Raw genomic sequence first — 21,166 nt, 5'->3', positions numbered from 1 at the left:
GAGCCGGTGGCCGCAGTATTTGCCCGAGGCCCGAGGAGCGAGGTGGGCAGGAGAATGACCGCTTCGGGCGCTGGGCTTCTCGCCTGGAGCTCCTGTCCTGTCTGTGCTCCTGGATCCCCTCATGCCCTGCAGTCTCTTGTTAGGAATTGTGCCCTGGGAGCAATGACGTTATTGCAATAATTAGAAGCCGTTCGTCTCCATAATAATGGGAAGCCTGCCTCAGAGGCCACACAGCCTGCAGGCAGCCGGCATCCTGCTCAGCTGGAACTGGCCCTGCATCCGGGGAGCGCTGTCATTTCATTGTATGCCTGCTCACGGGGACACAGAGGCAGCCACCCTGCGCTCCACATCCAGCCCCGGAGCCCCCCACTCCACCCCGACCTCCATCTGTCTGCCCCAGAGCCCTGGATCAGAGGGATGGCTCCAAGGCCCCGCAGGGCAGGTGCAGCAGGGCTCAGGGAGGTCTGTGTCCAAACGTCTATAAGGACGGCAGACCCAGGCCTCACCGCAGCCACAGCCCGTCCTGCCTCTGCGTGGAGGGTTATGGTCGGGGCTAACGCTCAGCCAGACCCGGGCAGGGGCGACACACCTGTTCGCTCCTGAGGTCTCGGCAGGGGCTCTGCCTGGGACCTGCAGGGAAGGGCACTGAGAGTTCATACTCGGGGTTTGAGTGAGTCCTCCACCTAAAGGCAGCTTCTCCCCGCAGCTTCTGTGAAACCAGCAAAACAAGACAGTGATCCGTGTGTACGCAGGGGGTTCATTTTAATGTGATGGTTATAAAAATTATAAACCGTCTCATGCAGTCGGAGAAGGAGAGGGAAGATGGAAATCACAGGGCCTCCTTGCTGGGGTTTTATAAACTCCCGCTGTTGCGGCAGGATTTGCACACATGGATAAAGGCGATCCAGTCCACGCGGACGCATGTGGCAGCACGAGGGACGCGCAGGGAAGGGAGGCTCAGGGTCTGGCAGGGTCCTCGGTGTGGCTCAGCGGTTGAGCATCGACCCAGGAACCAAGAGGTCGCTGGTTTGGTTCCCCAGTCATGGCACAGGCCCGGGTTGCGGGCTCTACCCCCAGTACAGGACGTGGAGGAGGCAGCTGACCTCATGGATGTTTCTCTCTCCCTCTCCCTTCCCCCTCTCTAAAAATCAATAAAGGAAAAAACATTTTTTTAAAGAAATAACCTGGAAATAAGCACTTTTGATTATCAGAAGCTCTGCAGGCTGGGAGATAGGCCGCTGGTGCAGGGAGGACTTTGTGCGGACAGACGGGGTGCCCTGGGCCGGAGCGCCCGCTGTGGCAAGGATCTTACTAGGAGGGAGGGCATTGGGGGCACTGGGAGCTGAGGAAATCCACCGGTAAAGAAGGCAGTAAAGGTGTGGGGAGGGGAGGGGGTTCTCAAGGAGACAGCGGGGTACTGGGCCCGGGATCAGATACTGGGGGGAGGATGGTCCGTCCGGCTGCGGGAGGAGGCGAGGGTGGGAAAGGCACGGAGAAGTGAGCCTGGAAGAGGGGGTCCAGGAGTTTCGTGGGCTACGGCCTTGACCACAATCTCCTCAAGTGGCCCTGGGTGAGGGTGGGGTGAGGAAGGACGCCTGAACGGCCCCCTGCAGCCGGCCATGCGATCGGAGGCGGGTGGGACTCGGCGGGCGCCTTTGGTGTCCTCCGTCTCCGCCACACACGCCTCTCCAGCGATCGATTTGCTCTGAAGCGTTTTATTCAGGAGAGACGGTGTGTCCGAAGGGTGCGTGAAGTTGTTACCGAAGCAATGAGGCTGACGGCTCTTAACACCAAGAAAATGCTTTTCGGGTGAATTCAATATGTTCTGACTCAGAAGAAACAAGGAGCTTTAAAACGACGCTGACCCTTCTCGTTTTCTCAAGGACGCGGCTCCCGGGGCGCCCTGCTGTGTCCTCATCGCCCGCCTCGCCCGCCTCGTCCCTTTCCCCGGATCCTCATTTAGTGCATCTTCCTCCTCCCCCTTCGCCTCCTCTGCCCTCTCCTGCCTCCACTCTGCCCCGGGCAGCCCCCACTCCTCCCACGGCTTAAACCCTGTCCACGCTGACAGCTCCCGGGGTGCGTCTGCAGCCCCAGATCCTGCCTGAGCAGTGGGGCTCTCCGCACCCGACACAGACCGTGCCTGGCCACCAGCCTCCCCCAGGAACCTCTGCTTCCTCATCTCCCTCTTGTTGCTCTAGCGCCAGAAACCCCGAAATCATCCTCTACTTCTCTTTCCAGTCCAGGCGGGGAGTGTATTACATGGAGGGTCCCGAGGCCCCGTCTCCTCGGAGGATGTGTATCTTTCATGGAGAGATTGTGGTCCCTGGTGTGAGCGTGTTAGGGCCTTGGGGATAGCTCCACTGTAGAGCAAGCATGTCAAACTCAAAGGCTAACACGGGCCAACTACACGAGGCATGCGGCCCGCGGGCCACGAGTTTGACATGCTTGCTGTAGAGGATTGCAGAGCAAGAGTATTAGGGCTGGACGAAGCTTTATTTTTTTTAAATATGTTTTTATTGATTTCAGGGAGGGAGAAACATCAATGATGAGAGAGAATCACTGACCAGCTGCCTCCTGCACACCCCACTGGGGATCGAGCCCACAACCTGGCCTTGTGCCCTGACTGGGAATCGAACTATGACCTCCTGGTTCATGGGTTGACGCTCAACCACAGAGCCAGAGCGGCTGGGCGAAAACATATGTATGAAAAAAGAAAAGAAAAAGGACTGTGTCTCTATAGCAGGGGTCCTCAAACTTTTTAAAAGGGGGCCAGTTCACTGTCCCTCAGACCGTTGGAGGGCCGGACTATAGTTTAAAAAAAAACTATGAACAAATTCCTATGCACACAGAGGCGGCAAAAACACCCGGCGGGCCGGATAAATGTTTTCGGTGGGCCGTAGTTTGAGGACCCCTGCTCTATAGCATCATGAATGTGCCTCTTTTCAAGTGTACGGACAGCAGACAGCGTGTCGTGAGAACTTGCTCTCACCCCTGACCCGTCGTCTTCCCCGCGTGGCCCTGGTGGCAGTGGCCCCCAGCTCTGCTCTGGGCCTGGTGGCACCGGGACAGTTTGGGGGACGGTTTTGGGGACAGGCAGGTTAGCAATCCCTCGGGCTCGCGGGGGGAGGCTGGCTGAGACCCCATTTGCTGACAACCGGCTCAGGGTCCTTTGCCTTTTTCCGCGGAGGCTTCAATAACAGAACCTCGGTGCTCGGTCTCCCCAGAGACCCTGCTAATACCTGCTGCTTTCCTCTCTCTTGGTCTCTGTTCCTCTGTCATGCAGACGCGGTGGCAGCTTGTCAATCATTCCTCTTTCCAGACGATTTTAACATCTGAACGCCAAAGCCTCTTCCATTATAAACACCCGGCTTCATTCCCCCCCCCACCACCACCACCACCACCTCCCTACCCGCTGGCCACCGTGAGGTTTTCTCGCCGTTTCTCCTGCGTGCTTCTCAGCCTGTCTTTGCTCCTGAAGCCAAACATTCAACCTGTCTTTGACACCAGGAAATGGTCCTGTCCGAACATCATCGTTTATGTGAAACTCCAGTGCCCTTAAAGCCACCTCTTGGTAACTAATGCCCACCTGGTGTGCTGCATATTCCATGTAATTGCAGGGGGAAAGCACACAAGACCTCCCGCTCGGGAAGTGGGTGTCTGGACTGGTCTGTGCCCGGCGCAGCGGGTGAAGGAGTGTCCAATTAAGCCGGGCCCACTAGGACCGCACAGTAGTGACATCTGTCGTCTTAATTAAACTCGTCCCCACAGAAGGCGCTCGGTGCGGCTGTGTGAGAGGCTCCTGACCTAGAAACTCCAGGCGGTTGTTCCCTCCCTGAGCGGGGCCTGGGGCTGGCGGCCGAGTTCCCGTTGGACCCATTGCATCGGTCATGTGACACCCTCTGACACCTGCAAACATACCCGCGGCGAAGCCCCCAGAGCCTGGCGGGGGTGGGGGGCGCCTGAACCTCATGAAAGCAGACAGAACACAGGCAGGGCCTAGGCAGGGCGCCTGCTGCTCACTGAGGCCTCCGTGGTATCGGGACTTGGGGGAAAGCGGGCCAGGTAACAGGGAGCAGAGACGGGGAAGCGAGTCTCTTGACTCCCCATCATGCACCAGGCCCCCCGAGCCCCTTTCCCTGCCCGCGATCCCGGATTTGTGTCTTGAAATCCAAAAAGCTCTGGGACAAAAGGCTTTCCTTTTCCTTCTAATGAATTCATTTGCCTGCTTAGGATAGTTTTGTAGCAAAACTCCATCACATCGAGGTCCCATGTGATCTCAGACTCAGCGTGTCCAGCTCTGCTCCCACTTCCCACCCTTCCCTCCACGTGTCCGTGCTGTGCCCCCATATCTTTGAAAAGTGCCACCATCGACCGGGCAGCCCTGACCAGAAGCCACTGGTGTTACAGTCCGTGACCTTCAGTGAAGGTCACCGTTGACCAGGACGCGTTCCTCGGCCTCCCATTGTGACTCTCGTCCAAGACCCTGGTTTTCCTCCGGCCCCGGCCCCTCCTCCTCAGGTGTGTGGCTTGGATCCCCGTCTCTGCAGCCTCCCAGCTGAGCCAGGGCCAGTGTTTGGCTTCCTGTCTGTCTGTCCCCTCTTCGGAGGTGTCTTACCTGCACCTCGTCCGTAGTCCAACTGTATGTTTCCAGCCAGGTTCCTCTCCAAACTCTAGAACAGAATATTCAACATCTGCCTGGGTCTTTGAGCTCCATCCTGGGCACGAAGTGTTTCAACCTCAATACAGAACCTGCCCTTCCTCTCGGTGACAAGAGAGGGACGCAGGCGAGCTCTGTAGGCTATTGAGGGAACTCGCTGATTAATGGGGTCATCAGTCCATCAGCTCACTCGTTCACATGCTATTCTGCAGCAACCTCATTGTCAGGTGCTATGCCTACACCCTAGACAACAATTTTAGAGCCAGTTTTCTAAGAATAAATAAGCCCAGCCCTAGCCGGTTTGGCTAGAGCATCAGCCCACTGACTAAAGGGTCCCGGTTTCTATTCCGGTCAAGGGCACATACCTCAGTTGCAGGCTGGTCAGGACACATGCGGGAGGCAACCAATCAATGTGTCTCTCCCACATTGATGTTTCTCTCTCTGTGTCTCCCTTCCTCCCTTCCACTTTCTCTAAAAAATTAATGGGGAAATATCCTCGGGTGAGGATGAACAAAACAAAACAAAACAAAGTCTAAATACCCAATCCTGTTTCAGCGTGATGGGACCCGTCCTCAGGGCCACACGAGGGTTTGCGAATTCTTCAGGCTGGTTGTGACTCGGCTAGAAGCTGTGTCACATTTATCCCTCTGCACGGACCTTGTACACAGCATTGAGGAATGCTCTCTGGGTTTTCAGATTTGGTATCCACAATCTTCTCATTATCTATATACTAGAGGCCCAATGCACAAAATTCACGCAAGAGTGGGCCTTCCTTCCCCTGGTTGCTGGCACCGGCTTCCCTTGCAAGGTTTGTCCCGAAGGTCGTCCAGTCTAATTAGCATATTATGCTCTTATTATTATAGATATAAAAGCCTAATATGCAAGTCATCCCCGCGGGAGTTCAACTAGGAGACCAATCACTTGCTATAACGTGCGCTGACCACCAGGGGCGGCACGGAATGATGGAAGGCCCCGGCCAGCAGCCAGGGAAGGGAGGCCCTGGCCGGGAACCGGAAGGTCCCAATCAGCCCTGATCACTGGCCAGGCCTAGGGAACATACCTATGCATGAATTTCGTGCACCAGGCTTCTAGTTTTAATATAAATCATGTCCTCCCCAGTAGATTGGATGCCTAGCCCATCACACAGGTCATGGAAAGAACTGGTCCTTTATCTTCAGACCCATCCTGTTTATTTCTGAGTGACTGATTTATCAAAAAGAAATCTTGAGCTCATCAGAAATACTTTGGGATCTGTGCAAATCCTCTGGCTTCTTCCAGAGAGAAATTCCCCCAAAGACACCTCCCACCTATGAATTCTTTTCTCTCACCAGCTTTGAGAGTTTGCTGTCAGTGGAGAGGAAATAAATGGGAAATGTTAAACCAGCTTAAGTAACTTTCTGGTTCTATTTAACTTTGGTACAACTTCCATGAAAATGCTTCAAGTGAGTATATCAAATGCAACAGCCCAGGCTCAGGCACCGTGCCCCAGACCCGGTCACGCACCTCTGCGGCTCTGCCTTCAAAGGCCTTTGAAATGTGTCTCCTGATACCCTCAGAAGAAGATATTTCGAAATGAAATGAAGAGCTTCATTTTCAGCTGAATTTTCTTTGCATCTGTCACCTTTGGAGGTGTAGGCTCTGAATTATAAAAGGTTTCTCTTTTTGAACCTGTGGAGGTTGTTCAAGGCTCTATCCCGAGAGGAAATTGGTTTGAGATAATTCCTTGAAAAATGGGTTGAGGCGTACACCTGTCACTTTGGTTCACGGTAGAACTAGGAGAATGTCATTTGTAATAAGGATCGATGGCCCTTTAAAACACAGAACCTCTCTCTCTTAACCTTAACTACATATAAGTATTTTTTGCTCATCTAGCTCTCTCAAAAACAAGAACAAAAAATACTTGAGGCAGCTTAAAATACAAGATATAGACAATCAGATTATTAAAGTAGAACATTTAGACCATGTAGAAGAGGAGGAAAACATCCTATATAATAAAAGGCTAATATGCATTTTGACCGAACGGCAGAATGACCGGTCGCTATGATGCACACTGACCACCAGGGGGCAGACGCTCAATGAAGGAGCTGCCACCTGGCGGTTAGTGTGCACCCATAGGGGAGCGGGCCTAAGCTGCAGTCAGACATCCCCCGACGGCTCCCGGACTGCAAGAGGGTGCAGGCCGGGCTAAGGGACCCCCTGCCCCTGAGTGCAAAATTTCGTGCACTGGGCCTTTAATACATTAATAATGATTTAACTAAATACATATTAATATTTTGAGCTTCCTAGTATTGCAAGCCAAAAGGGAAATCAGTGAGCCAGTAAAATTCATTACCTGAAAAATAGTCTTGAAAAGAGATGACTTTCTTCTGATATTAAATCATAAATTAACTTCATTCCTTGAATCCAGAAGCAGATTGATTGTATTTTTAACTTACCTAGACCCATGCCCTTTGTCAGTGCTCTCCCACCTTGACCCTGAGCTTGGCCGTGGGACTTGCTTTGGCCAGTGGAATGTTAGCAAAATGTATGCACGTGACTGCTGCAAAAGTGCTTGCACACTGGAGCTTTCCCTGGATGCTTTTCAAGACCTGTCACCACCACGAAAACAAGGTCCAGGAAGCCTGCTGGATAAGGAAGAGACACATGGCCCAGTCACACCTGGCGCCCCAGCCAACTCTTAGCATGTAAACCAAAGAAATGCTTGTCACTTAAGCAACAGATCGGGGGGGGGGGGGGGGGGGTATTTGTTAAGCAGTGATAGCTAGCTGATGCACATCTTCAAAAAATGTCTTCCACCGTAGTTTTTCAGCAACTATAAAAATAGCTTCAGTATCGCAAGTGACCACCCTTGAGACCATGCATGGCTTACACAAACATAAAAATATTTTTATTTGCCTCAGTGCCTACTTTATAAAGTGTTACTGAATTCCCGCTGGAGATGATGTACCCATCCCTGAACCAAACCTCCTCAACAATAGAACACGGCCACCCTCTTGGCCACACAGAGCAGCTCTGTTTGATGGCTGGGGAGACACAGGCTGTTGCTACCCTTTGCAGTGCTGTCAGCGAGGCCTGGAGAGAACGAAGCGGCCAGACAGTGGTTGAGCCTCGGCGTCACGCTTTGAGGGTGGAAACAAAGCCATCTGCACAGAATAACCTTTGAGAAACCTTTTCTAAAGAGAAACTGGCCTAGAAAACATGCTCTAACGTTTTCAGTCTATTTGATACTGGAAATCTTTGTCTCCCTGCCTTTAGTGGCACCTCCTATAAAACACAGGGCCTATTTCTTCAGAGTCTGTTCCAGCTCGGGGGGCATGTACTGGCAGAAACATGCCAGAGACAATTACCTTTGAAAATGTAAGTTACTACGTGCGTGGTGTCATTGGGACCTTGGGAGTTATCGGGTGTCGGGACCTTAAACATCAGTTAGACATCCTTCTGATTCGTAAATGCCCTCCAAGAAAAGCTAGCCCGTTCAGCTCTCTGGTGCTGGAAATGCCTCCAGTGAAAGAAACATGCTGCCCTGGCTCAGTTGGGTAGAGCATCGTCCCGTACACCAAAAGGTTGTGGGTTCGATCCCCAGTTGGGGCACATGTGGGAGGCAACTGATCCATATTTCTCTCTCACATTGCTCGCTCTCTCTCCCTCCCACCCCTTGCTCCTTCTAAAATCAATTTTAAAAAAAAAAGAAAGCAAGAAGCTCATGCCTGTCGTGGAGAATTGCACCCCTTAGGGAATTTTTATCAAAATGTTTATCCATAAACAGGGTTTTGTCGTTGCATTGGAAGCCAGCTCCCTGGTGTGGTGCAGGAGAAATCCCAGCTTATTTCTCAAACATTTTTCTAAATATTGGAAGGCTGCCCTCTCCTGTCCCCACGGTCCCCGGCCCCCCAAGGCCTTTGTTTCCCAGGGCGAACGTGTCCACATTCTTCGGTGGCGATGGACAGAAATGCCGCTCACGGGAGCACACGGGAATGGGTGGGAGGGTGGGACTTGGGGGATGGAAGCTGAGGGGCCCACGGTGGCTCTCGGGGCAAGGACACTGGGAAGGTGGCCGCTGATTCTTCACAGGACGGTTGGAGCGGGCTGCCACATTGTCTCGGGCCATCGATTAGTGAGGAGCAGCCCCTGGGAATAAATCAGTCTTCCAATTATATTTCTTTCCCACTAAATCGGCTTAGTGACTGTATCGATTCTCCCATGCATTGCCCTCTGAGAACCGGGAGACTCGCGTTGCAAGTCCAAGTCCGCTCCTATGTGGCTCAGCGCGTCTCTGACTTTGAGGAGCATACAAATATCGAGGAGTGTTTTTCAGATAAAAATTCTGACTCAGAACATCTGAGCTGGGGCCCGGGATCCTGCATTTCCTAGCAGCCCCCCGGGCATCCCAGCACCGCTGGTCCAGGGGCCAGACTTGGAGAAAGGACCCAGAGATCCCGGGCTCATCACAGCAACACCAGCCTGGGGTACACCCGACACGCTCAGTGCTCAGAGCACCTGCTTGTCAGTTAAGCTGTTGAAGTCCCTAAAGTGACTCAGTGCTTCATGTATTTTTTAAGTATAGTTGTATTGATTCCAGAGAGGAAGGGAGAGGGAGAGAGAGAAACATGGATCGGCGGCCTCCTGCACGCCCCCTACTGGGGATCGAGCCCGCAACCCAGGCGTGTGCCCTGACCTGTAATCGAACCGTGACCTCCTGGTTCATAGGTCGACACTCAACCCCTGAGCCACGGCCGGCCGGGCCCAATGCTTCATTTATTGATGAGGAAACCATGGTTTAGAAAGCTTACAATTTCTCTTTCACTCAACACTCGTTCATGACACAGCTGAGAGTTTAACTTGGGGTCCCTCACCTCCCGAAGAGTGACGGCCCCACCTTCCCCCCAGGTGCACCTCACCTCCCCGGCGCATCCATTCACCAGGTGCAACAGGCGAGCCGGCCCATCCACGCCACAAGGGCCCCGCGACCAGAGCAGTGTGGCTGCTTTGCTCTCGCATCCGGAGCCTCACAGGCGGCAGGTGCCCAGGAACACCCGTGGCCTGATGCCGCCCCGGCTACACGGAGCAGGCCAAGACCAAAGGGCTTTGGGTTCCCTCGTCTGATCATCGGAGAGGCTGCAGAAATGAGGAAGAGGACGATCTCTTCATAGCTAATGATTCCGGGCTTATTCTGAGATGCCCGTGGCCCCACGGGCACAGGATGGCCCACGAACGGCTCGATGATAGAGAAACTCAAAGGCATGTTGCAACAGCTCTTCCCAGGCAGGCTTTTCACATAAACATACACGCCTGTGCTTGTCCTTCATTCCCTGTCCTCCGACGGTGACCCTGGTGAATGACCTGGAAGTGATTCGGTGATGTCACATGAGCTGGCCGGGAGCCCAGCACACCATAATGTACATTCGCCAAACATTTTCCAAACTAGGCCAGCTTGTACCCGTAACCTAAAAACAACGTGGGATTCTGGAGGGCTTGGAGTAAGTCATTTGGTAGCCGTGGGAACCTGGGAGCGGGTCGCCTGGAGAAAGACACCGTGGAAAAGTGCAAAGGCACAACTTCTATTCTAAAAGTAAATTTTATGCTTAATTTCACAAAAGGAAAATGGTTCCTCTCAGGTTTTAGCATCCCTGGGAACTTCACTTTCCAGTAGCTTTTAGGGGTTTCTTCCTCCACGGGGACTTCAGGAATGGCAGGGCATTCCGACTGCAGTGGGACTAAGGTGCTGTGAAATCCTAGCCGGTGTGGCTCAGTGGATAGAGCATCGGCCTCCGGACTGAAGGGTCCTGTGTTCAATTCCGGTCAAGGGCACATACCTGGGTTGCAGGGTCAATCCCGGCCCTGGTTGGGGCTTGTGTGGGAGGCAACCAATCGATTTGTCTCTCTCTGTGTCCCTCTCCCTCCCTTCCACTCTCCAAAAATCAATGGAAAAATATCCTCAGGTGAGATTAACAACAAGGACAAGAAAAGACGCTGTAAACTTGCAAACTGGGTGGTAAATAGCAGCAAGGAGGAGACCGCCGCAGGGCTGTCCTGTGGGCCCCCTGCACTGTCCTGGAGGCAGGTGCGGAAGCCCCTGAGCGCTTTGCCTGCAGAAGCAGCCCGGTTCCCTGTTCCGAGCACAGGGGTCTAATTGCAGCTCTAATTCATGGTCGGCTGCTCATTATGCAGACCTCCTGTGGTTTCCATTCTCTTCATCTGCTTTCCCTGGGCTATTTGACCGCTGCCAAGTGAGTCTCCCCACGTCACTTACTATTCGGGTCACCTCATTGTTAAGAGCTGAACTCGCTGTTAACATCGGGTTTTTCATCCCGCGTGTAACTCATAAATGTTAATGGTCGTTCTGTTTCTTAGTTTTAGACCTTTGGTCCTAACCCATGTGCGCGCGCGCACACACACACACACACACACACAGAAGAAAATTTCTATTAAGTTCCCCCTCTCGCTCTGATCACCGGCCCCAGGCAACCCTGTCTCACAGTTCTGTGTCCCCTGACCTGAGACATTGGGCACAGATGAAGCGACAAAGGCATGCTTTGTTGGGCTGATATCAGCCCATCTCATTTTGTTATGATCAGCATTACCCAATTTGAATAATTCACTGCGCTGCCTTCTTTGAAAAGAATTGCTGCCCATTTGGTGTGTTGCTTGAGGTCACCCCTGCTTTCAGGATTCCTAACTACATTCCTTTCATCATCTTCCAAGCTCCCCCTTCCCACAAGAGCCTCATGGACCAGATTTGTGAGAAATGCAGTGTGCTGGTTCTTAGAGAAAGGTGTGCAGGGAAGCCCGGCACACACAGGCGGTGCACACACAGGCGGTGCACACAGGCGCTGCACACACAGGCGCTGCACACACAGTGCACACAGGCGCTGCACACACAGGCGCTGCACACACAGGCGCTACACACACAGACAGTGCACACACACAGGTGCTACACACACAGGCGCTGCACACACAGACAGTGCACACACACAGGTGCTACACACAGGCGCTGCACACACAGACAGTGCACACAGGGTTTGATATTATCCTGTGCTTTGCTCTAACTGGGTCAGATGCACAGCGATCTGTTCTTTTTAACCCATAGGCCCCCGCCATCCTTGTCAAACTTCACTGATCACTGATATACCTGAGTTCCTATCTCTGCCCCTGGACCAGACACGTGGTTGTTCTTTTTTTAGGTTTTTTTTTTATTGATTTCAGAGAGGAAGGGAGAGGTAGAGAGAGAGAGACATCAATGATGAGAGAGAATCACTGATTGGCTGTCTCCTGGGCACACAACCTGGGCATGTGCCCTGACCGGGAATCGAACCATGACCTCCCGGTTCATAGGTCGACACTCAACCACTGAGCCACACCAGCTGGGCAAGGTGATCCGTCCCTTGCTTGCCTATTGAGAGGGAGACAGGAACCCATCATCCCCTCTACGTTGTATGTCAAAGGGCCTCTCTTAGAAGGGCCATGTCCCTGTGACCCGGAGGCAGGCGAGGACACGCCGCCCCTTCGCCATCTCTGGGGCCTGCGGGCAGAACTGCTCAGAAAACCCCGGTCCCCTTTAGGGGACGACCCTCCCGCAGGTGGTGGGTTATGGTGCAGGTGGCAGCTTTTGTCACCTGTCACTCGGGCCCCAAAAGCAAAGGTCAGCATTTTTCAAGGTCCCGTGTCCCCTGCCAGCTGTGATTATGGGACTGACAAGGCCAGCTCCGCTGTGTCTGTAGCCCAGAGCCTCGGACGAAGCGAGAGTGAGTCGATTTATGGCAGAATTCCAGATCTGCCCGTCCTCTGTGGGCCCCAAATCCCCGGGGATGGGGGGGGGCGCCTCTCTCTGCAGGAGGTGATGTACCGTGTGGTGAGTCAGATGACCTCTCTCCGTGTGGGGAAAATGGAGTCCCGTGTCCTGCTTTTATTTTTGCTCCTCTCTGCTTTGTCATTTTTTCTTTTCTCTGATACCATCAATGATTTCAAAAGAGACCCCCCTGCTCAGAGCCAGGAGCGGATCTACACTTCCAGTTCCTTTCATCTCCTTCGATCACTGGTCATGAGTGTTTGGAGGAGCACCAAGTTCAATATCAAGCTAATAGCTACCAGTCGGCCAATAGGCGAAGGTGGGGAAACTAAAACGAAATGGAAACTTCAAAACCTCATCTAGAAACAACAGGGTCCTGGCCGGTGTGCTAAGTGGTTAGAGTCTGGGGAGTGAGGGGTGCGATCCAATAATCCAATTTGTGTTTTAAAAGATCATCCGCCCGGCCGGCGTGGCTCAGTGGTTGAGCGTCAGCCCATGAACCAAGTCGTCACCCTTTCAATTCCGGGTTGGGGGCTCGATCCCCATTAGGGGGCGTGCAGGAGGCGGCCGATCCATGTTTCTCTCTCCATGTTTCTATCTCTCTCTCCCTCTCCCTTTCTCTAAAGTCAAGAAAGACATATTTTAAAAATTAAAACTTTTTTCTTAAATTAAAACTTAAATAAAAGAGGAAACTGTCAAGTGATGAACCGTGATTTACCGTTTGAAAGACGACAGGAATCCCTGCCCGTTGGTCCTGCGAGGCAGCCTCACCACGGGGTTTATCCGCTTTGCTTTCAGAATCACCATTTCGGAAGACGGGAGCCTCAGGATCGTCAATGTGACGAAAGCCGACGCCGGGAGTTACACCTGCGTCGCCACGAACCACTTCGGGACGGCGAGCAGCACGGGGAGCCTGGTGGTGAAGGGTAAGGACCCGGAGGTCGCCGGCGTGAACAGTCATGTGGTTTGTAGGCGTGGCATCGCTCAGAGCCCGCTGTGCAGGTGTCGCTGCTTCTAAATTAACTCGTCGTGGCAAACACGCTGCCACAGATCGTCCCGAGGGGCTGTCGGGGCGGGTGTGACGGACAGCCTTCCTCGTTTCCGAATCCCCCAGCTCAGCCCTGAGGACCACGGCCCTGTGTGCAGGATGGTGTGACTCGCGGTATCGCCAGTCCTTTCATTACAGCTCAAGTCTCTGTAGATTCCAGACTCATGCCTGGGAACACAGGGCCAACACTGAAAACCCACGACTCAAAGCCTGTTTTTAGCGACAGTTTCAGCAGCAACATTGGCGATGCGTGCGGGCGCCGTCTGGGTCCTAGGGGCTGAGGCTGTGGGTTAATCTGCTAACAACCTCCTCTGGGCTGCGCGGCCGGTTTTGAGGGAATAGAAATTTCCATGCACCTGGTCGTCCCTCACGCTCCCAGCACCACACCGGGCCGATGGGTTGGGCTGAGCCCCGAGTGGGAGCTGTGAGGGGTGTGGTTTTCAATGACGTGTCATCTGCATTTCTGCTGCTTTATCTCACGCCTCCTCGTAGAATTTCTGAGTTGAAGGCACCTTAGCAATGCTCTGACTGAGGAACGTGGAGCTCCGGGGTCACGGGAAGCAGAAGGGACGTGAACCCGGGAATCCTGGTCTGTTGGTTCTTCCTGCCGCACCAGGATTCTTTCACTCATGTGTCTGTCTCTCCATAAGAGAGATGCCTGGGTCCCCTCCTATGACTCCCTTCTTGCCCCTGCGTGGCACCCTCTGTGAAGTGAGAGGGCCTCAGGCAAATAAAAATGTCCAGGAAGGATACTGGCCTCAATGGTGATTCCGGAGGAACCTTAGGAATCACCTGATTACATGTTCCGGGGTCACATGGGAAGTTGGACAAGTCCGACCATCTGGGGAAGCCTTTTTATTCGAAAGACGCATGTCTGTGCCGGTGAAAATTGGAAAGCCCGGAGTCAGAGTAGGTCTATGTTTAGAATGACTTCCGTGACTTCAGTCTATTAATTATCCACTCGGGGCCATGGCACCGGCGAATCTGACCACATGTTCTCTCTGCTTCACAGGGCAAAGGGCAGGCGCTTAGAGGGTCCTGGTAAAACAAACTCCAGCGGAGCCCTTTGCTAATGTCTGTGACCTCAGCCAGGAAGGGGGCCCAGTGACCAGCCAGGCCCCGGGCAGCCCTCAGCAGGAAGGGGGCCCAGGGACCAGCCAGGCCCCGGGCAGCCCTCAGCAGGAGGGGGGCCCAGGGACCAGCCAGGCCCCAGGCAGCCCTCAGCAGGAGGGGGGCCCAGGGACCAGCCAGGCCCCGGGCAGCCCTCAGCAGGAAGGGGGGCCCAGTGACCAGCCAGGCCCCAGGCAGCCCTCAGCCAGGAAGGGGGCCCAGTGACTAGCCAGGCCCCGGGCAGCCCTCAGCAAGAAGGGGGGCCCAGGGACCAGCCAGACCCCGGTCAGCCCTCAGCCAGGAAGGGGGCCCAGGGACCAGCTAGATCCCGGGCATCTGAGGTGCCGCGCTGAGCCCTGTCGCAGAGCACCTGTCAGTTATGGAGATGTTATGCAGGCAGCAGCCGTCAGCAGCAGTTAAGGGTGGGGCGTGGGGTCAGAGAGATCTGACTTTGGGCCTCATTTCTCCCATGTGCTGGCCTGAGACATTGGACACATAACCAGCCTTCATGGCAACAAGCATTGCTGACCTCGTACACGTGGGATGTTGCGGCGGCTGAGATAACCCACGTTACGTGTTTAGCACGTGCCTAGGACTTCGGAAACAGTAGTAGCTATTGTCATGTTTTAATAAAATGGCAATGCCTGCCCGGCCGGTGTGGCTCTGGGGTTGAGCATTGCCCTGTGAACCAGGAGGTCACGGTTCGATTTCCCGTCAGGGCACATGCCCAGGTTGTGGACTTAATCTCCAGTAGGGTGCGTGCAGGAGGCAGCCAGTCAATGTTTCTCTCTCACAGCAATGTCTCTCTCTTCTCTCCCTTGTTTTCTCTCTAAAATCAATTTTAAAAGATATTTTTAAAACAAACTGAAATCTCCAAAAGATGGGGGAAGGGGAGGGCTGAGCAGGAAGAGCCTGGAGGCTGTGCAGACAGGAGGCCGAGACCAGCAGGGACCGGCTGTGACGTAGGACACCCTCGCCTGGTGGCCGGGCAGAACTGGTTGGTTCCAGAGTTAGAGCTCAGTGGGGTCGGCGTCCCCAAAGAGGTCCTCGGACCCTCCCGTTATTCTTCTGGATCAGCGGTTCTCAACCTGTGGGTCACAACCCCTTTGGGGGTCGAACGACCCTTTCACAGGGGTCACCTAAGACCATCAGAAAACACATATATAATTACATATTGCTTTTGTGATTAATCACTATGCTTTAATTATGAAGTGGAGGTCACCACAACATGAACTGTATTAAAGGGTCACTGCATTAGGAAGGTTGAGAACCACTGTTCTAGATGAAGTGGGAAGAAAGACAAATGGGAGCTTTGTCTGATCAAGTCGTGCGTGGAGGGAGGTCAGGGGCGTCTAGGGAACATGTCGCCAGCCCTGGGGCCTGACCCCCACCAGCATTCACGGGAAGTGGGTGCACCGAGGGCCCTCCAGGCCCCAGGGAGGCAGTGACATCCACCGACCCCATAAAGCCCGAGAGGCAAGAAACCGCTCTGAACCCCGCAAGACCCCTGCCAGGGACTGAGGGGCGTCCCAGGGCCCAGCCCCACCCTCACGCACATGGGGCAGCGTAACCACAATAGGACCCGGCCTGGATTTTATTCATCTTGGAAAGCTACAAAGAGACTAATTTATCAGAGAAGGCCCTGTATTCATTTTCACCTCCTGATGTGAATGTGATAGAAACACCGGGAAGGTCAGCCATCAGAACAGCCTTCTCTGACCTGTCACTGTGATTCTGTCGTTAACACCGCTTTTAAAGCCCATTCTCTTCCTAGCACCGCCCCCCCCCGCCCCCATGGTTCAGCAAGGTCACCGCAGGTCAACAAGGTAACCGCAGATCAGCAAGGTCACTGTAGGTCAGCAAGGTCACCTCGGGTCAGCAAGGTCACCATGGGTCAGCAAGGAGAGGGGGGAGCGGGTGGGACTGAGCCACCCCAGGGCCAGGAGGGTTAGGGCGGACCTCTGATGGGCAGATACTCCCCTCCCCCGGGGCAAGGGCTTCAGACAGCAGGACCCTGACAGGCGCCAGGGGGCTCTCAATTCCATCCCTCATCTGACTTCTTGCATTTCAGTGGTTTCATTTTTCAAGCTGGTTAGAGTGTGTTCGGGATTTGGGTTTGTGGTTTTAATTTTTTTAATATATTTTTATTGATTTCGGAGAGGAAGGGAAAGGAAGAGAGAGATAGAAACATCAATGATGAGCGAGTATCATGGATCTGTGGCCTCCTGCATGCCCCACACTGGGGATGGAGCCCACAACCCAGGCATGTGCCCCGACCGGGAATCAAACCGCTACCTCCTGGTCCATAGGTCGACACTCAACCAGTGAGCCACGCTGGCTGGGCTGTGGTTTTAATTTTAAGCAACAACAGTTCTCAAGTGAGACCCCCCCCGCCCCAATCCTAACACAAAGCATAATATCCGGCCTTTGAACAGAGGGTTGGCGGCTGTCCACATGATTGGGAGCTGCATGGGGGGAGGCTACGCTGACAGGCAGCGCTGCTACTACCCCATTGTCTCTCTGCAGCAGTTAAGGCCCCGCCCTGCATGACACAGAAGTTCGCTGTGCGGGTCCCACCTGACAGGTGTTTCTCGGCGTCGGTCCTAGGGAAGAGGAACACGGTGTCGTTCAGCCTGGTAACGTGGTAACAGCAACCCACCCCCTCGGATCCCCTCCTGGGCGTGAAGGGAAGGCAGGGCGTGAAGCTGGGCTGCTGTTACCATAGTTACCTGCTGAACTGCATCCAAAATGACCTGGACCGACTCGAGCTGGTGGCACCAGACCACACATGGAGAAACCCTGTCCTACCCCAAGGAACTCCGCACATGCACCGAGCAAATTCAAGTTCAGGGGCTATCGCAGGTTGTGATGGGGCGTTAGTTGCACCGGTAACGTTTTATTAAGGAAAATTTTAATGTGTATTCAGAGGGGAAAGGTTGGAAGTCTATACACAGTTAAAGACCAGCCCTGGCCAGTATGGCTTTGTTGGTTGGGCATCGTCCTGTGCACCGAGAGGTTGCCGGTTAGGCACATGTCCCGGTTGCGGGCTCAGTTCCCAGTAGGGGGTGTGCAGGAGGCAGCTGATGGATGTTTCCTCTCACATCGATATTTCTCTCTCCCTCTCCCTTCCTCTCTCTCTAAAAATCAATTTAAAAATCTTTTCAAAAATTTTGAAGACCATTAATTGTAGAAATGAGACCATTAAGTATTGGTTTAAAAAAAATGTCATTTTCTATCTATACAACCTCAAATTAAAAAGAAGACCTGAGGTGGGGCTCCTTCCACGTGGTCAGATATTATAGTAAAATCACCCGCACGGTGGGACTAATTTCCGGCTTCTCTCCCAGATGCTTTGGAAGAGAAAGCCTTACTACTGGTGCTATTTAACTCCTAATCCAAACGCTTTCTTTTAAGGAAAACACTCCATTGTAGAATGAAATCGATGGTTTATTTCCTAATGAGAGCTTATCAATCAAAATCACCAAAACAAACAAGGCAACAGAAGATGAGGCCACTTCATGGAGTGAGGCCCGGCACGGCGTCCTTCCGGCATCCGGAGCCCCGGGCGGTGCTGACTCTGCTGAATTGGCCGTGTGACCACCCGCGGATAATAAGCAGCGCATTGGACATACCCACCTGCCTGGCCCGGGGCCCGCGTTCCCCACTCAGGGCGGCACGGGCCGAACTCATCGCCTGGTTTCCGCTGTTTCACAGCCAGGACGACGTGGCTGTCGATGTGATGAGAGGAAGGTGATATTAAAGAGCACAGATCCCTGACCTGCCTCTGCCACCCCCGCTGAGCCCATGCCCGGCATTAAGGTTATGTATTTCCCAAACACGTCATTGAAAGCCCGCAGCTTCCTCACGGGCGTCTTTCCCGGTTCCGTCTGTCATCTGCGAGCCACTCCCCTCCTGAAGCGGGGGTGGTCTGTGTTGAGCTTTTCCGTCCATAAAACGCTTGAAGATCAATACAGTTTGTTTCCAACTAGGGTGTGTTTTGTTTTGTTTTGTCTTTGTCAATTCCAAAGCTGAGGTGGGTTTTAAATGGCTAATTGTGTGATCAATTGACAAAAGGAAGGAAAATTAAGCCCTTTCGTCCTCTCTGCCTCAATACCTGAGCTTTCTGTGGTTTGAGAGCACCGCTGGGCCATACAGACGGGTTTTATGGGCATGTGCCCTCTCAGGAGCAGAGGTGTGTGTGTGTGTGTGTGTGTCTGTGTGTGTGTCTTCCATCCATCCTTCTGCATTTTCAAGGTGATCCCAGGGATCCCAACTCTGTAAAGAACAGTGTGGCTCAGTGGTTGAGCCTGGACCTATGAACCAAGAGGTCACAGGTTTGATTCCAGGTCAGGGCATATGCCAGGGTTGCAGGCTCGATCCCCACTAGGGGGCATGCAGGAGGCAGCCGTTTAATGATTCTCTCTCATCATTGATGTTTCTCTCTCTCTCTCCCTCCCTCCCTCCCTCCTTTCCTCTCTATCTAAAAATCAATAAAAACATTTTTAAAAAGAATAGTTTGGTCTCTCACAAACCCTGAGCCAGAGAAGACACATGTGAGACTAATTCATGAGTGACTCCCCTTCCTCTCCTGGTGTCTGTTCTCTGTGCCCGAGGCAGGCAGGGTAGCCCCTCCACGCCATGATTCAATTTCTCTGGTTGTCAAAGGCAATCAAATCTGAGCAAACCGCCCAAAAGACCGAGGGCCTTTAGGTTAAATACAGAATCTGAGCAAGATGAGAGCGAGTTAATTGGCATCTCCATCATCGCTCTCTGATGGACTCCAGCAAGGTCCGTCTCTGAAAGGTGAGAACGGTGGTCTTTTTGCTGCTGTTGTTAATCCACCCGAGGACATTTTCCATTGATTTTTTTTTTTAGAGAGAGTGGGAGGGAGGTGGAGAGACAGAGAAACATCGATGTGAGAGAGATGCATCGATGGGTTGCCTCCCGCAACCAGGCCAGCCAGGGATCGAGCTTGCAACCAAGGTACGTGCCCTTGAGTGGAATCGAACCTGAGACCCTCCCGTCCACAGGCTGATGCTCTATCCACTGAGCAAAACCGGCCAGGGCAGATGGTTGTCTCTCTTAGCAGCCATTTGAGGAGCTCAATGTGGATGACTGGAGGTGGGAGAGGACATGTAAGCACCGTGGCCTTTGACGTGACCTCTGACATGCCTCCAGCACTCCCACAATCAGTGTGGGAAAGTCCGGAGCCGTGGCCAGGTGATGATTAGGTCCAGCAGCTCAAAGATTTCCCAAACTGGAAAACATGTCACCCCTCCTCGTATTAACCCCCTCTCTCCGCAGTAGTAGAACTGCTTACATGTAGGCAAAGCTTGCATTCTGTCTGAAAGAGTGGGATCCATTGTCCGATCAGAAGGGCCTTGTGCTCTGTAGACTTTCCTCAGCCACGCCCAGGCCTCTCCTGATGTCACAGGTGTCTGTCTCCATCGGCTTTGCCCTCAGTCTCAGTGGGACATCTGGTCACCTTGCCGTTTGCACAGACACTTCTTCATGGGTGAGACCATGGAAATCGATGACAGAGACCAGTATAGGGGCCCAGGGGACTCTCTGATGCCACCCAGATGTGAGGGAATAGTCAAAGACACAGATGACGTGTCCTTTTCCTGCCCTCTCAACTGTGGGCCCGGGACCACAGGCATCACAGTTGTCGGGGCGTCTTTTGTACACGCGCATTCCTGGCCCCTCCCCTGGGCCGCCAAACCAACATCTCCAGGGCCGAGGGCCAGGAATCCTCATGTTTAACAAGCCCCTGGGAAACGCCTACATATGGCAGAAGTATTGGAGCAGAGGGTATTATTTTTGTTCAATCAAAGGAAAAAGTTTCACCCCGGCAGGATGGCTCGGTTGGTTGGTGTGTCATCCTGTACACCAGAAGGTTGTGGGTTCAATTCCCGGTCAGGGCACATACATAGGTTGCAGGTCCAATTCCTGGTCAGGGCAAGTATGAGAGGCTCATGATGTTTCACTCTCACATCGATGTTCACTCTCACATCTATGTTCTCTCTCTCTCTCCATTCCTCTCCCTCTCCCTTTTTCCCTCCCCCTCTCCCTTCTTCTCGCTCTAAAATCAATTTTTTTAAAAATCCCCAGGTGAGGATTTTAAAAAAGGAAAAAGTCTCAAATAATTAGGCCACGCACAAGATGAGGCCAGTGATCCTGTCGTTAGGCGTGATATCAGTTGCCGTGGGACGTGGGCCTGGGGACCAGTGCGGGGCAGCAGGCGGGTGTGTGGTCTGAGCACCTGCCCGCATTCTCAGGGCCGACCCAGGGACTGTGCGAATGATGCTGACCCTGTGAACACTGAAACGCTATCGGTCCGCAGTTTTGTGGTTTGAGGAATGTATTTCCACCTTGTCCGTCTCTGCCCCCGGCAGGAGCGTGCCCCTGGGCAGGATTCTGTGGCCTCCGCTTCATTTTCTCATTCCCGGCATCCTGTTTTCCCTCCCAGCATGAAGTGATCCATAACCAGCAGCGCAGTGTGGGCCGAAAAGGTTATCCCGCTAATTGCAAGGAGCACAGTCTAAAATAGAGTCCAGTGAAGGGC

At 53.3% G+C, this 21,166-nt stretch overlaps 1 protein-coding gene across 2 annotated transcripts in view; it reads left to right on the top strand.

Annotated features, from left to right (window-relative positions):
• CNTN4 (contactin 4) overlaps positions 1 to 21,166 on the top strand; it is a 182,278-nt gene that overhangs the window by 139,084 nt on the left and 22,028 nt on the right. For both annotated transcript variants that reach the window (XM_023764058.1, XM_023764059.1), the window contains exon 12: positions 13,242 to 13,369. In XM_023764058.1, the coding sequence (XP_023619826.1) occupies positions 13,242 to 13,369 (128 nt within the window). The remainder of the gene's footprint in view (positions 1 to 13,241; positions 13,370 to 21,166) is intronic.

Source organism: Myotis lucifugus, unplaced genomic scaffold (genome assembly GCF_000147115.1).
Source record: "Myotis lucifugus unplaced genomic scaffold, Myoluc2.0 scaffold_315, whole genome shotgun sequence".
NCBI classification, from domain to species: Eukaryota; Metazoa; Chordata; class Mammalia; order Chiroptera; family Vespertilionidae; genus Myotis; species Myotis lucifugus.
The sequence above is the reverse complement of the archived record's forward strand: the minus strand, read 5'-3'. Positions and strand labels throughout refer to the sequence as shown.